This window comes from Ipomoea triloba, chromosome 13, assembly GCF_003576645.1.
Source record: "Ipomoea triloba cultivar NCNSP0323 chromosome 13, ASM357664v1".
NCBI lineage: Eukaryota > Viridiplantae > Streptophyta > Magnoliopsida > Solanales > Convolvulaceae > Ipomoea > Ipomoea triloba.
Genome location: NC_044928.1, coordinates 24,680,697 through 24,694,060, shown reverse-complemented (window position 1 = coordinate 24,694,060; position 13,364 = coordinate 24,680,697). Strand labels below are relative to the sequence as shown.

At 34.9% G+C, this 13,364-nt stretch overlaps 3 protein-coding genes and 1 long non-coding RNA gene across 4 annotated transcripts; 1 reads left to right on the top strand and 3 right to left on the bottom strand.

Moving 5' to 3' along the window:
• The first annotated feature begins 457 nt into the window (after positions 1–457).
• Positions 458–2,999, top strand: LOC116001580 (transcription factor MYB24-like). The gene is made up of 3 exons (XM_031241464.1): positions 458–712; positions 1,108–1,237; positions 2,504–2,999. The coding sequence occupies exons 1-3, from the start codon at positions 550–552 to the stop codon at positions 2,997–2,999; spliced, it is 789 nt and encodes a 262-aa protein (XP_031097324.1). The 5' UTR covers positions 458–549.
• A 1,185-nt stretch (positions 3,000–4,184) lies between these two features.
• LOC116001581 lies at positions 4,185–5,331 on the bottom strand. The gene is made up of 2 exons (XR_004094244.1): positions 5,148–5,331; positions 4,185–4,687 (listed from the first exon to the last, which is right to left on the bottom strand). It is a non-coding gene; the product is annotated as an uncharacterized LOC116001581 (long non-coding RNA).
• A 1,020-nt stretch (positions 5,332–6,351) lies between these two features.
• LOC116002941 (probable serine/threonine-protein kinase samkC) lies at positions 6,352–7,574 on the bottom strand. The gene is made up of 3 exons (XM_031243132.1): positions 6,986–7,574; positions 6,782–6,895; positions 6,352–6,670 (listed from the first exon to the last, which is right to left on the bottom strand). The coding sequence occupies exons 1-3, from the start codon at positions 7,526–7,528 to the stop codon at positions 6,515–6,517; spliced, it is 813 nt and encodes a 270-aa protein (XP_031098992.1). The 5' UTR covers positions 7,529–7,574; the 3' UTR covers positions 6,352–6,514.
• Positions 7,575–9,086: 1,512 nt separating this feature from the next.
• LOC116001003 (haloacid dehalogenase-like hydrolase domain-containing protein At2g33255) lies at positions 9,087–12,516 on the bottom strand. The gene is made up of 5 exons (XM_031240898.1): positions 12,019–12,516; positions 11,847–11,889; positions 11,200–11,260; positions 10,122–10,256; positions 9,087–9,612 (listed from the first exon to the last, which is right to left on the bottom strand). Exons 1-5 carry the CDS (start codon positions 12,365–12,367, stop codon positions 9,448–9,450), a joined length of 753 nt encoding a protein of 250 aa, XP_031096758.1. The 5' UTR covers positions 12,368–12,516; the 3' UTR covers positions 9,087–9,447.
• Positions 12,517–13,364: the final 848 nt, after the last annotated feature.

The following is a 13,364-nucleotide window of genomic DNA, read 5'->3' as shown; positions in this document are numbered from 1 at the left end:
GCAACAATTAATATGTTGAGGGAAATTACAATTAAATATAACTAAAAAAAATTAGAGTAATATATATATATGCTTATTGAAGACTTGTACTAGTTACTAAAATTGGTAAAAGAGAATAGTAGGTTTGATTCAAAGAAATTAAAGGCACATAGTGGAAAATATTGGATATGATGCTGGATATATGTGCAGTGTGGGCAAGCAAAATCTTATATGATCTCTCCTTTGAATTTTTAATTTTATGAGAAGGGTGTTTTGGTAAAATTTGAAAGGCAAAATGGCATAATACAGATCATTCTGTGAGAGCTGAGGGGTGATCATATGAAAAGGACATGTATTAAGAGATTAAAGAAAAGAAAAAGAATTGATAGATGGAATGAAGTGATTAGAAAAGGGGTTTGCAGGTTCCAAATATAAATATGAAACAAACCCCCCAACACATTATGTCACATAGAATTTCTTGAGGAGAGACACAAAGGTAAGTAAGTAAAGCTTACCTTATAAGATCCAAATTAAAGGGTTATTGTTAGAATTAGAGAATATATAAATAATATGTCTATAGGGATGATGGTAGCAGCAGAAGAAATGATGGGGTGGGGGGTTTTAGATGAAGGGTGGAGAAAAGGGCCATGGACTGCTGAAGAAGACAGATTGCTTATTGAATATGTCAAGTTGCATGGTGAAGGGAGGTGGAACTCTGTTGCTAAGCTCCAAGGTACTATTACCTAATATATATAAATCACACTTGCTTCTTTTATATATATGTAATGTAATATGTTGCTATATATCTTATCTTTTCTTGGAAAAATTCTATCCTTAATTGAATTTGTTGCATGTGGGTGGCTAGCTACAGGCCAGATCGAGATGTGGGTACCAGTTTCTATAAATAGACAGGATTTCAACTCATCATATTTTAACTATTTTTTTAATCGTTGGGATTTTGACAAAAATATAATGCATACTAGTTACTTTTAAAATTGTTCTGTTTTTTAATAGTTCATTTTTCATTTCGGTTAAAAATGCATATGAGATAGGAGAACAAATTCAAAGAGTATTTTCTTTTTCAAGAAATTTAATTTGACTTTTTTTTGTTCATCTTTGCATGGATAGGGTTGAAGAGAAATGGAAAAAGTTGTAGGTTGAGATGGGTGAATTACTTGAGACCAGACCTCAAGAGAGGGCAAATAACACCTCATGAAGAGAGGATCATTATTGAGTTACATGCTAAATGGGGAAATAGGTAAGATTTTGGATATCATCTTTTATCAATTAAAAATTTTATGATTGTTGGTATCAATTGATAGTAAAATAAATTAATTCTTCTGATATAGTCATCATAATTCATTAATTGTCTTAATTTTGTTAATCAATTCTAGACTTAAATAATTTTTTAATATCTCTTACAATATATATATATATATATATATATAAAGCACAATTATCAAATTATATTTGCAGCAACTAGTTAAGGCTAACTGAGCATGATGAGACTCAAAAGTAGACATGTGCATCACATTTAATTTGTAACAAATACTATGATGACTGATGATGTCCATCAATAAAATATTCATTAAATTTGAATTAAATCTTCATTATGGTAATGTCTAGATCACCTTGAACCTATTGTCAAGTAAAAATAAATAACTTAAAAGACTCACTCTCATAAGAATATAATCTTGTTTAACAAACTTCTTAAGATAAATTAAAAGTACTTTTAGATTCTTATTGAGTGATCCATTAAATAAGAAAAACCCACCGACAAGATGAGTGGAGCCCCTATTTGTCAATAGGAGGTCTTCATCCTTTTATTTTAATGATTCAAATATGATAAGTAAAAATTTTACTTGGTGGATCATGAATCATTTTTCGTATTTTTACCTTATTTTAATATTAAAAAAAACTTTATGAAGTAGCTTCTAGAAATAAACTCAAAGCATTTTAAAAGATGTCATTTTTTTTTCATATATTGATCTAATTTAGTATAAATATAAATAAAACTGAAAATAATATATATCAACTAGTGTTAAGTCAGAATAAACTAAAAATGAGTTCATTCAAAGAGTATTAAGTGTTCAACATGGTGATAAGCAATGTTTATTGACACTTGAAGTTATGTGGCCAGGTGGGCAAATTATACATGGATCAGGTTCCACCTTTCATTGTGAATTCTAATCTAAAATAGCATTTAAATTATGTGTCTACAGTTAACTATTAACTATTGGTACGTGTTGGTCATATAAATTTTTTCCTACCTCTCTTTGCACGATCACTTACACCAACCAAGATGGTTTGTCTTCAATTTATTTACAAACACATAATTTATTAACTGAAGACGCATAATATGTTCAATGTAAAAAAATTTTGAATCAGAATTCATAATGTAAGGCCGACCCTGGTCCATGATATAACAATTGGGCCAGGTGGGTGGGTCTGGTCTAAAAGCATAGCTTATATATTCCAATTGTCCAATACAACAACCTTTGACTGACAAGGAAAAACTGTCTAGGTGGTCAACAATTGCAAGAAGCTTGCCAGGAAGAACAGACAATGAGATCAAGAACTACTGGAGGACTCATTTCAAGAAGAAGGCCAAGAGCTCTGCAGCAGACAACACCGAGAAATCGCGAGCCCGGCTTCTCAGGAAGCAGCAGTTTCACCTGCAACAGCTTCAACAACAACAACAACAACAGCAGTACAACATTCAAACAGACATCACCAAAAAGGTCATACCTTTGTTTGATGAAAATAATGAAACCAGAGTGGCAGCCCCAAGTGTCCCTCAGGGTCAGGGAGGTGTTTTTTACCCAGAACAAGATCAGGGCTTCTTCTTCTCACTGATGAATGGCTATGTACCATCAGTGGCAGAGGCACCCTCAAATGATCAGGACTCTATCATGTGGGATGGACTGTGGAATTTGGATGACTTTCAGGGGAATTTCTGTGCTGTGAGTGCAGCAAATAAAATCTGCAGCCTGCAACCTATTGCTGCTCCTTTCTACTGATCCTAATCAAGAAAATAAATCACTTCAATTTACCCTTTTGAGTTTTGGTTTTTCTGGTTGGTTCCTTTAGTGTTGAAGTTAATTAGTTGGGAGCCAAAGAAGGGTCTCAACCAATACAATGTTTGTGTCTCTTTGAGACATTCTGGTACTGTAGTTTTGTGTCACTGTTGTGCTGTTAAAACAGCTCAGTGGTGACCACTCATGTTGTCAGGGAAGAATTATCATATGAATTAATAACCAAGATGTAAAATTTCCTTTGCCAAACAGCATCAAATACTTAGTCTTTAATCTCAACTTTTCTTTTGTGTTTGACAGGTGCTAATAAGCATGAACAGAACAGCTTCTAATATTAATTTTTTTTGTATACAACTTAAAAATTCTAAAAGATTTTTCTATTATATTTTTTTCGACTGGGTGAATATGAAATCAATCCATTCACCTTATATAAAAGTTTAAATAGAATAACCATTGTTATTTTATATTTATCTTCACCAATAATGGGTATCTTTAGAATTAAATATATTAGTTACATATTATATTGTGCTTAAATTTAACATCTAACAAGTCAAAAATCTTGTGTGTTGAGATAAGAATCAAATAAGCTCCAAGTTATACAAGGTCTTAGTGCAAACAATTGGAGTTCTTCTTTTGACATACTTTTGTTAGATATTAAACAAATGATGATGTATTTTACTCATGTTTTCTTTATGTTTGTTAAGTGATTGCTACTCATATATTAGCCTGTGAGTATGTTTCTATCCCAAGTTACATCAATCGTTATACCATGGACTAGGATCTGCCTTGTATCGTGGACCTTGGTCCAAAAATTACTTGCTCCAACAATATTCAGCGTAGGAAGCACTTCTCTCATTTGTGCACTGTCAAACAAATCAAAGGAGAGAGTCTAAGGGATTTCATAACTAGATGGAAGAAAGAAGTGAACAATGTGTATGATTTTGATCAGAAGGCGTTGAGGTCATGAGAATTCTACAAACACTTGAACACTGGTTTGATCAGAAGGCGTTGAGGTCATGAGAATTCTACAAACGCTTGAACACTGGCCCTCCTCGGTGAACGTTTTAACAAAAATGGTTGACAAGTTCATTTGGGGGTTTCTTTTCTCTATATACTCCTTTGGGGGTTTCTTTTCAATGCAAGAAAACTAGGCAATGAAAGAAAAGCAAATACAGAAACAGCCAAGTTCATTGCACAATTAAGGTCAGCAAACTGCTACTATTAACAGAAGATAGTCATTCTTACACCACAGATCTCCACATACATCCTAGCAGGGTCATTTCAAGATTAACAAATGACTCATGCTTAGCTACACCTACACAACACATCCCATAAGACTCTGCCAATATGATACAACACTGCTGCTTCCTACTTCCTAAACAGTTTCACAACCAACCCAGATATCGCAACCAACAAGCAAAGCAACTGCAGTATCATGATTCGAGTCAGACGCCGCTTCATCACCCTCACATCTTCCACCATAGATGTCAATCTCTCGTTGATTTCCCGAATCAAATTCATATCAATTGGCTCCGCTTCTCTGGGCAGATACGCTTCCAGAGCAGGCATATAGTCTTCTATCACAATGCGAGGCTTCCTATTTGGGCGCACCCGGATTCTAGTGGGAGGATATTCATTGGATGCATCTAATGAGCCTAGGGTTTCCATTCTGACTAGCAACATTGCTACACTAATTAGTGTGGTTATAACACAAAGCTACCAATTGAAAAATACTAATTTCTTTTCAGTCACTGCTATCTGCAACATTAATATCACTCATAACAGTAACAATGACAATACAAACAAATAGAAGACAATGGGCTATGACAGCTCCAAGCTCAAGAAAACGACAAATTTTGGTCAAAACATCGATTGTTCAATTCCTTTTTGTAAATTTTCGTTTATTTGGAGAAAAAAAAAATACAACCCTTTGAAGGGGGACCAAAGGAACTAGCTAGATTGGTGGAAGGGTGTTTCTTGGATGAATGTAGTCTTGGATTTGAACCCATAACTCACTCGCCATTGATGACAAGAAGCTTGGGAAGAGGAATTGAATGCTAGATTACCCACCAAATTACACAAAGAAAAAAAAAATGCATAAGAGAGTGGAGGAGAGAGAAGACAGAGAAATACCTAGAGGCAGCGCCACCACGAGGATAGGATCTCTGGGAAGAAACGAAATGGAAGAAGATGATCTTCACCGGCGGAGAGTGTATTGGTCAGCTTCTTATGGGCTGAATTTTGGGCTGTTTGAATATTAAGCTAAACTGTAAAATTAGGCTAAACTGTAAAATTATATAGGCGAAATCTACTTAAATTACTAGCTATAGATTACTTGCCCTAGAATTGGGCCAGCGCAGAGGATTTTTAATAGACGGGGGTACAACATTTATTTCGCAAATTATTTCGTCAACCAAAATCTACCTTGCATGGTGAAGCATGGTCCAAAGCGACATATTAAATCATTAACGGCGTCAACTTGTACATCATGTATAATAGCATTTATTATGTACTATGTTTATAATATTTGTACTATATATTTATAAATCTAAATTTTAATGTACGTAAACATTAAACTGCAAGTATATCGTATATATTCGGATTTACTCAGTAGTAGGTTGATAATGTCATAAAAACAAAGCTTAATATACATAAATAGTACACTACAGACGTATCATGTTTAATAACATTTATCATGTAATATATTCATAATATTTGTACTATATAATCATAAAACTAAGTCCTAATATACATAAACACTAAATTGTAGGTACATCATATATATTTTTATTCACTCTGTAATAATTTCAATGTTCCTTTTATATCTTTTATATATTTTCATTCACTCTGATATTTGACAACCAAATAGCTTTTACCTTCTCCTTTGAACACCCGATCCCCATATTTGTTGTGTCACTAATTTCGAATTTAGTTATCTATTAGTTTATATGAGCATTTTGAATTTAATTGTTAATTAATCCATACATTTGGCCAAATAACTTATCTCAATTTTTATCCCTTGTCTATAATGACATTTTTACTTTTGATTTTTAAACTTCAATTTATTTTACTCTTAGTTCTCCGCTTTGAGAAATACTATATTTTTAGTTCAAAATGTCATTCAACGCAGTAGAGTGAGATTTGATAAAATTTTCATAAAATAAGAGCAATTAGACTAAAAGTTATATAGCATTTTTAAAAATTGTAAGATTATACAGTTGTTAGTTACTGTAATTTTTTTTGGTGGATGTAAAGTTATTAGTTAGGACTAAATTTAGAAGTACTATCGTCCAAGTTTAAATTATCTTGAACTAATTCTACTTGAGAATAACAAAAATTTTAAAGAAATAAGTTGGATAAAAGTAATGTGTTTTGGATCAAAAGTTTGAAGAAATCATCAACTACACAGTGGGTTGAAGCAGGAATTGAAAATGAAGTACACAGAAAATGGTTATTAGCATTTGTAAATTGAAAAAATGCATGGTTAGATGGATGGAGTACTACATGAGTTTGTAGTAGCAGTTGTTTCCAGAGAGAAGAATCTCATAGCCTTTGTTGCACGGACACTTGAAGTGGATCACTAAGCCCTCCCCACCTTTCTCCTCCACCCACACTGATTCCTCCGAAGTTTTGGCCTCCTCTCCCTTATCCTCCTCCTGTTGAGATTTTGCATAATAATTGAAGTGTAGGGTAGAGATAAATTCATGGATTATTGATTTTGAAGTGACAGAAATTTGGGGAATTGAAGAAAATTAAATGTATGAGACCTTTGAGTTGTTGTTATCTTCTTCTTCTTCTTCTTCTTCTTCATCTTCTTCTTGCAACACTTGATCCCACCATTCTCTCATCTGTCTCAATCTATCTTTCATCCTCTTAACCCTCTGCAATCAAAAAGTATTGCTAGTTAAGATTTTTCAATTTTCAGAGAATATATAGTAGATCCACCTCAAAGTTATTAGTGTTAACCTAACCTTGGTATTGGGGCTCTCTTGAGCGGGGGATTTGATGGTTTGTGGCGGAGAGGGCCGGAACTCTAATGCTGCGGCGGTGGGGTCAGATAAAGATCTATGGAGAGGAGGGATTGGCGGCCGATTCCGGGACTCAGAATTCTTCACCGGAGATGGGTCAGAGAGGATTGGCGGCGGCGGTGAAATCTTGGAATTGTCAGCAGTTTGGGGGTTTAGTATACTCAGAGAATCAATTGGTTCGGAGAGGCTCCGGTAGAGAGGAGAAGGGGAGGGTGGAAGCAGAGAGAGCCTTTTGGGGGAGGGTTCTTGGAGAGAGGAAGGGAATGAGGGGGACGGGCGTTTCATTGAGCCGCCACAGGAGGTGCATTTCTCCGGGGTTTTGGTGGTGGGGCGGTGGTGTTTGGCGGCGGAGATGAGGTGGAGCATGGAGAGTTGCTGGATAGCGCCGCCGGAATCCAATCTTTCATCCTCTTCTTCTTCTTGTTGAACATTATTTACTTGAAACAGCTCAGAATTGGATTCTTCATTTTCTCGAGAGCAAATCATCTTTGGTGTCTTTATTTTCAAACTATGCAGATTGCAGAGAGCTGCTGAGTATGGAATTTGGAGTTTATATCAACAAATTCAAGCCATAAACCAACCAATTCTGTTTTTGACAGTTTTTTTCAGCTGGGTATTCCCCAATAACTTTCTGACATGTGGCATTAAGATTTTTCAGAAATCTTTTGAAATAAGTCACATAACATTGGTGAATCTGATGGCACTTTTCTCTTCTTTTTTTTTTCTTCTTTTTTTAAAAAAAAAAAAAAATCTCAGCTACGGTAGATTATCCTAAGTCCCCAAAATCTTGCGAGTTATCCAAATAGCCTCTTAATCAATCTATGTTATTGTTTGCGCGCAAAAGAAATTAATGTTAACACTTTTTAAAGGAATCCAAACTCTAACTTGGGTTCGAGAATCATAGTTTCAAAATATTAGTGGGAGTCGAATCTTTACCATACTGAAGTAATGACCACTTTTACTTCTTATTAAGAGTGTGTTGAGCATATCTTGATTAATCATTAATTTTAAAAATAATATGGAGTAACATTTCTCTCTTTTATTTTTTTTTTTGCATAAATACGCAAAAGAAGTATGTATACTCAAAAATACAAATAGCGTCTTCATTATCCATAAGCAAGGTATAACCCAGGGGCAAATTATTGCATGGACCATGGTCCACACAGCTGTGTGGACCAAAAATAAAAAGTACATTATCTTTGTACTGAAGGTACATTATTTTTGTACAAATAATGTACCCTAAAATAATGTATCTACAGTACAAAAATAATGTACCTACAGTACAAAGATAATGTACTTTTTATTTTTGGTCCACACAGTTGTGTGGACCATGGTTCATGCAATAATGATTGCACTTGTTAAACATTGGCTCAAATAACTTAACTCATATTTAAGTCCATATGAAGACATTATATAAAAAAATCTAGATTGTATAACAATGAATTGGCTCATTTTGAAGACCATAAGAATTAGCTTACTTGTAAGTTAACATGTCTTATGTTTTCTTTTTTTTTTCTACGTCTATAAAAAAAAGAGAATGAAAGTCAAAATCACCAATTCACACCATAAATATTTAAACCAAGCTATGAATTTGCTAAGGAGAAAACCAACCAATAGTACATGTATTGGTCTCCCAATAGCTACATTTCCTAATTCCTTCCTCACAACCAAATACCACACTCCATTAATGCGACAAACTCAATCACATCGAGACAAAGACCGAAAAGGTTGAAAATCCATCAAATTCCTTTCGCCATTAATCTTCTTTACCGTAACAACAAGGCACTTTCCAATTTAACTTTATGAAATATGCACTCTAAACCTGAATTTAAGTCATAAAAAATTGCTCACCCACTCCACATAAAGACTATGGACGATACCACCTCATATCTAAATCCCCCTAGCCATTCCCCTAATGCTAACCTTTTGAACTTCCATCCACATTCTCCTGATCAACAACTCATACCTTAGCTTAGTGTTAAGATTAGCTAATGTTTTCCATATCTACATACCGTTCCTCATTAGTAGTCGAACAAAATCACCCTTGTGCAAAGAAGAGTTTCAATAGAATCATATCAATCATACAACAACCGAAATTACACATTAAGAAATGTTTTTAAACGAGCCTTGACCGACAAATACATGTACACTTGGAATGAATTGCATCAAGCAAGTCACCTGGAAAGTTTATCTACTATTGCCCCAAAAATGTGTTCCTTCACAATATTACAGGCTATCTGGAAAATCTTCATGTCCCAAGCAAACCATCACCACCAATTAACCAGGTTTGCTTTTGCTTCTATCGTTATGAACTATGCAGGGTTAAGATACAAAACACATCCAGTATCTTTGAAGTTACTCTCAATGCCTCTCCATAGATGAATGAAATCACAGGATTTCGGAAATCAAGGTGTCAGGTCAAATTTTGTGTCTAGCAAAGAACAAACTTCCAGAAGAGAAGAGACCTTGTAATCTGGTTGAAATTCAACATTCGCATATTCTGGAGAATTATACCTCCCTGTTTCATCAAGCAAGCAAGTAAATGCTCCAGCTCGTTTCCCACAAGCAACCTGCAATAAAGAACATATCAATTGCGAATAATATTAATACCCAAATCATCTGCACAACATTATTGTTTTAGTCTTGTGTGAGACCATCTCATGCGAATACTTTTTAGTTAAAATGCAATACTTTTCTCTGCACTTATCAAAAGTAATACTCCGGTACATTTTAACTAAAAACTATTACACGTCTAACGGTAAAACAGTCTCACAAAAGAATTATTCTTATTGCTTTTGTTTTGCCTTTTTGTAGGTGGTCTAATCAGCAGAAATATAAACTTCTGTAATTTCAGTAGCATGTTTATTTTTGTATTCAATTTGGTAATAGTCATGTAACTTAGCAACATCTAATTGCAACATATAATCAAATCAGAAAACAAATACTTTGCAAATCATTATTTGTTCCCTAAGAATTCTTCCATGCTAAACAAGCAATTTATTAGCTTATGAGGAACATGAAGAGCAACATCTGCTTTTAAGGCACAAAAGCCCACAAAGCAATGAATAGAGCAACTTACATCATCTTTAAGGCTATCTCCTATCATCATCACTTCATTAGGCTGAACATCCCAAGTCGTACAGATATGCAGCAATGGGGCTGGATCTGGTTTGTAAGGACGAAATTCCCTACTGAGTGCAGGGGCAAATGTCATCTGTATAAAAATACAGATATTAAGGTTAAATCTCAAGACGTTTATCATGGAAATGAATAAAAATAAAATTAATAAACACAAAATATTTGCTATCCACCAGAATCAAAAAGTGGTAAACGTACAAGTTGAGTAAGAAATCTTCACATCAAATTCAAATGCATTCTCATACCCCTAAGCCAGTTCTTGTCTTTTACAGCCAAAAATAAGATTTGCATCTCATATATAACCCAAAAAGTTAAAATTAATAAATAAAAGCACTGGATTCCTATGGACCTATGCCATAACGGTGATTTATGCACATCAAAATAGAGGCAGCACCACTGAAAGTTTAACCCAAAAAAAAGGCACATAGAACACTTAAGAGTTAAGATAATAGTTAGATGATCAATAGAAAACTCTTCTCCTAAGGGAAATTATCTCTATCACCAGTAGATACTGCTTTCAAGCTCACATAGACCAATGATTTCAAGCAACTAAGTGAGTCAATTAATTTCATTTGTGAATGTTTATCTAATGTCAGTTCTAAGATCTTGATTTAAGACATGAAAATTAAGTATGAAGACTTACCATAGCATGCCCAAGGAATGCTGCAAGTAATGAAATTGCATAATTATTCTACTTCCTTTCAAGAAAATATGATTTCTCAACATTTTAGATTTTTAGTTACTTTTGCAAGCCCAAGGCAAACAAATATGGAATAAATAAATTCCAAGATATTCCTTGTGCAAGGGTCTCAAGTTACAAGAAAACTTAGACATTTTAGCAGTGGGTAATCATAAAATCATGGATAACAAATGTGTGCCAGCATTTAAAAGTGAAGATTTTTATACCGGATAAGGGACAAGAACCTCTTGTCAACCTCACATACAAATTCCTAGGAGATGAAAAAAAAACTATTCCATTTGAATTAATATACAAGCTGCATAAGGAAAGGAAAACTCACCCCAAAGCGTTGATGAAACAAATCGACAGCTGCTTTGACATTTCGAGTAATTAATCCCCTTCTGAAAACAAAACCAAAGAATATAAATCCTCTATTACACAGAGGCAGAACTATTGAAAAACAAACTTTCTTTTTACAAGTACAGAACATAATTATGACAGATATTGAGTGTACACATTATTATGTTCTTTAAGCAGTTAGCAAGCCTATCATTGCTATATGCCAAAAACAAGAATAAATTAATAAACTACAAGTCAATAAAGTGTAATCACCACAAAGACAGGTATCATTCATGCTTCTGCAATCAGGTTATACTAATTTGTAACAGAAGTTCTAAAACAACTACACTTGATTCCTTTAGTAAGAAACAACTTTACATACACCCTTAAACATTGTAGACGCACTAGTAAATCCCCACAATACAAGCTCTGCTCAAGGAAAATATCAGGCATTCAAAGAATCTTTCAGATGACTACAAGTTATTGTCAAATCAAAGCAGCTAATAACAGTGAACCCACACTACTAAGTTACACACCAAGAAAGAGAGAATTTACAGAATTATTTAGTAATTCATATTGAACAAGCTATGAGAATTTGCTTAGTAAATTAGATGCCACAGCTTAGAAAACTGAAACTGAGAATTTTACTTGATATTCTTGGACTCAAGAAAACCACAAAGTTCTGATGCACCTGCACTAAAATTCAAGCATTTAGAAAATTGTATTTAACTATTCGCATACATAAATATATAAACGAGACTATCTCGATTAGAACCTAGAAAACTAGAAAGATGGGGGAATTCGGGTAAATGGGGCAAACCGGGCATGATTTGGAGGCGATCGAGGCCTTGCTTTTCAAAATCGGCAATGATTTCGTACGCACGCCGCTGTTTATCGGGGCTCCAGCTCTCAATGTGGTGCAGAATGTCGATGCCGGAGGGGTTCTTCGACTTGACGGCACGGTACTCTTCTTCGCCAAGAACGGCCCTGTACATCGCCGTGAAGTCGATAACGGGAACAGTCAAGGTGCCGTCCATGTCGAACACAACGCCTCGCAAACGAGCGGCCTTAGGAGCGGCGCAGGAGACGGTGGTAGAAGTTGCCATTGAGGAAATTGTCCTTATGCGGCTGAAGAAGATACAGGCAGTTCTGGGGAGCAGAAGTGGCATTACAGTCAGTGTAGAAAGCGTGGTTACATAGGAAGGATGGATCTGTAAATCTGTAATTAGGAAAAGTGCCGACGAGTGACGGATATCGGTGAACAGACCGTCAGACCCAAAGGCATGAACGATAAGGCAGTTACAGACAGATAAATTGGATGAAGGGTGAAAGAAGAGAAAGTCAAAATAAATAAATAAATCCCAATTTATGGAGTTAATCCCCATGATTTAAAGTTTAAACCACATAGTTTTTCTTCTTTTTTTTTTTTTTTTGAAAAAAAAACACATAGTTTTTCAATCTCTCTCCGATATGACAAATAAATGATAAATTATCTTCATTAAGTGGATCTCAAGAAAAATGTTAGAAATTTTAAGTGAATGAGTAAAAGTAAATATTAGAATTTGAGAGTCCAATGAGTATGTTTGAAAAATATGAAAATGACTTCTTGAAAATGAGTTATTTTCAGAAAAATATTCTCCTTCCCCGTTGCATTCTAAAAAATTGTCTTGGTGTATTTAGTTCATTTTCTAGAAAATGAACTTAATTATTTATAGTTTTAAATATTTAAAATATACAATGGTGGTGGGGTGGGGGTGGTAGGGTGGTGAATGGTGTGGTGAGAGGTGGTGGATGGTGGTGAGGGGTGTTAGTGGTGGAGTGGGTGGTGGGGTAGTGAGTGGTTGTGGTTGGGTTGGGTGGTGGTAGGGGTGGGGGTGATGAGTGGTGGTGGCGATGGGAGTAATTAGCCGCAAATTATATGGTGGACCATGATCCACAATGCATTGTGGACCATAATCATAGTTGCTACTGTAGTTGTGTTGAACGGATACTGCAGTTGTGTTGAAAAGATACTGCAGTTGTGTTGAAAGGAAACTGCAGTTGCACGGAACAGAGGACATCTATCCGTTCAACACAAGTGCAGTATCCTTTCAACACAACTGTAGTATCTTTTCAACACAACTACAGTATCCGTTCAACACAACTGCAATTCTAGATGGATGACAC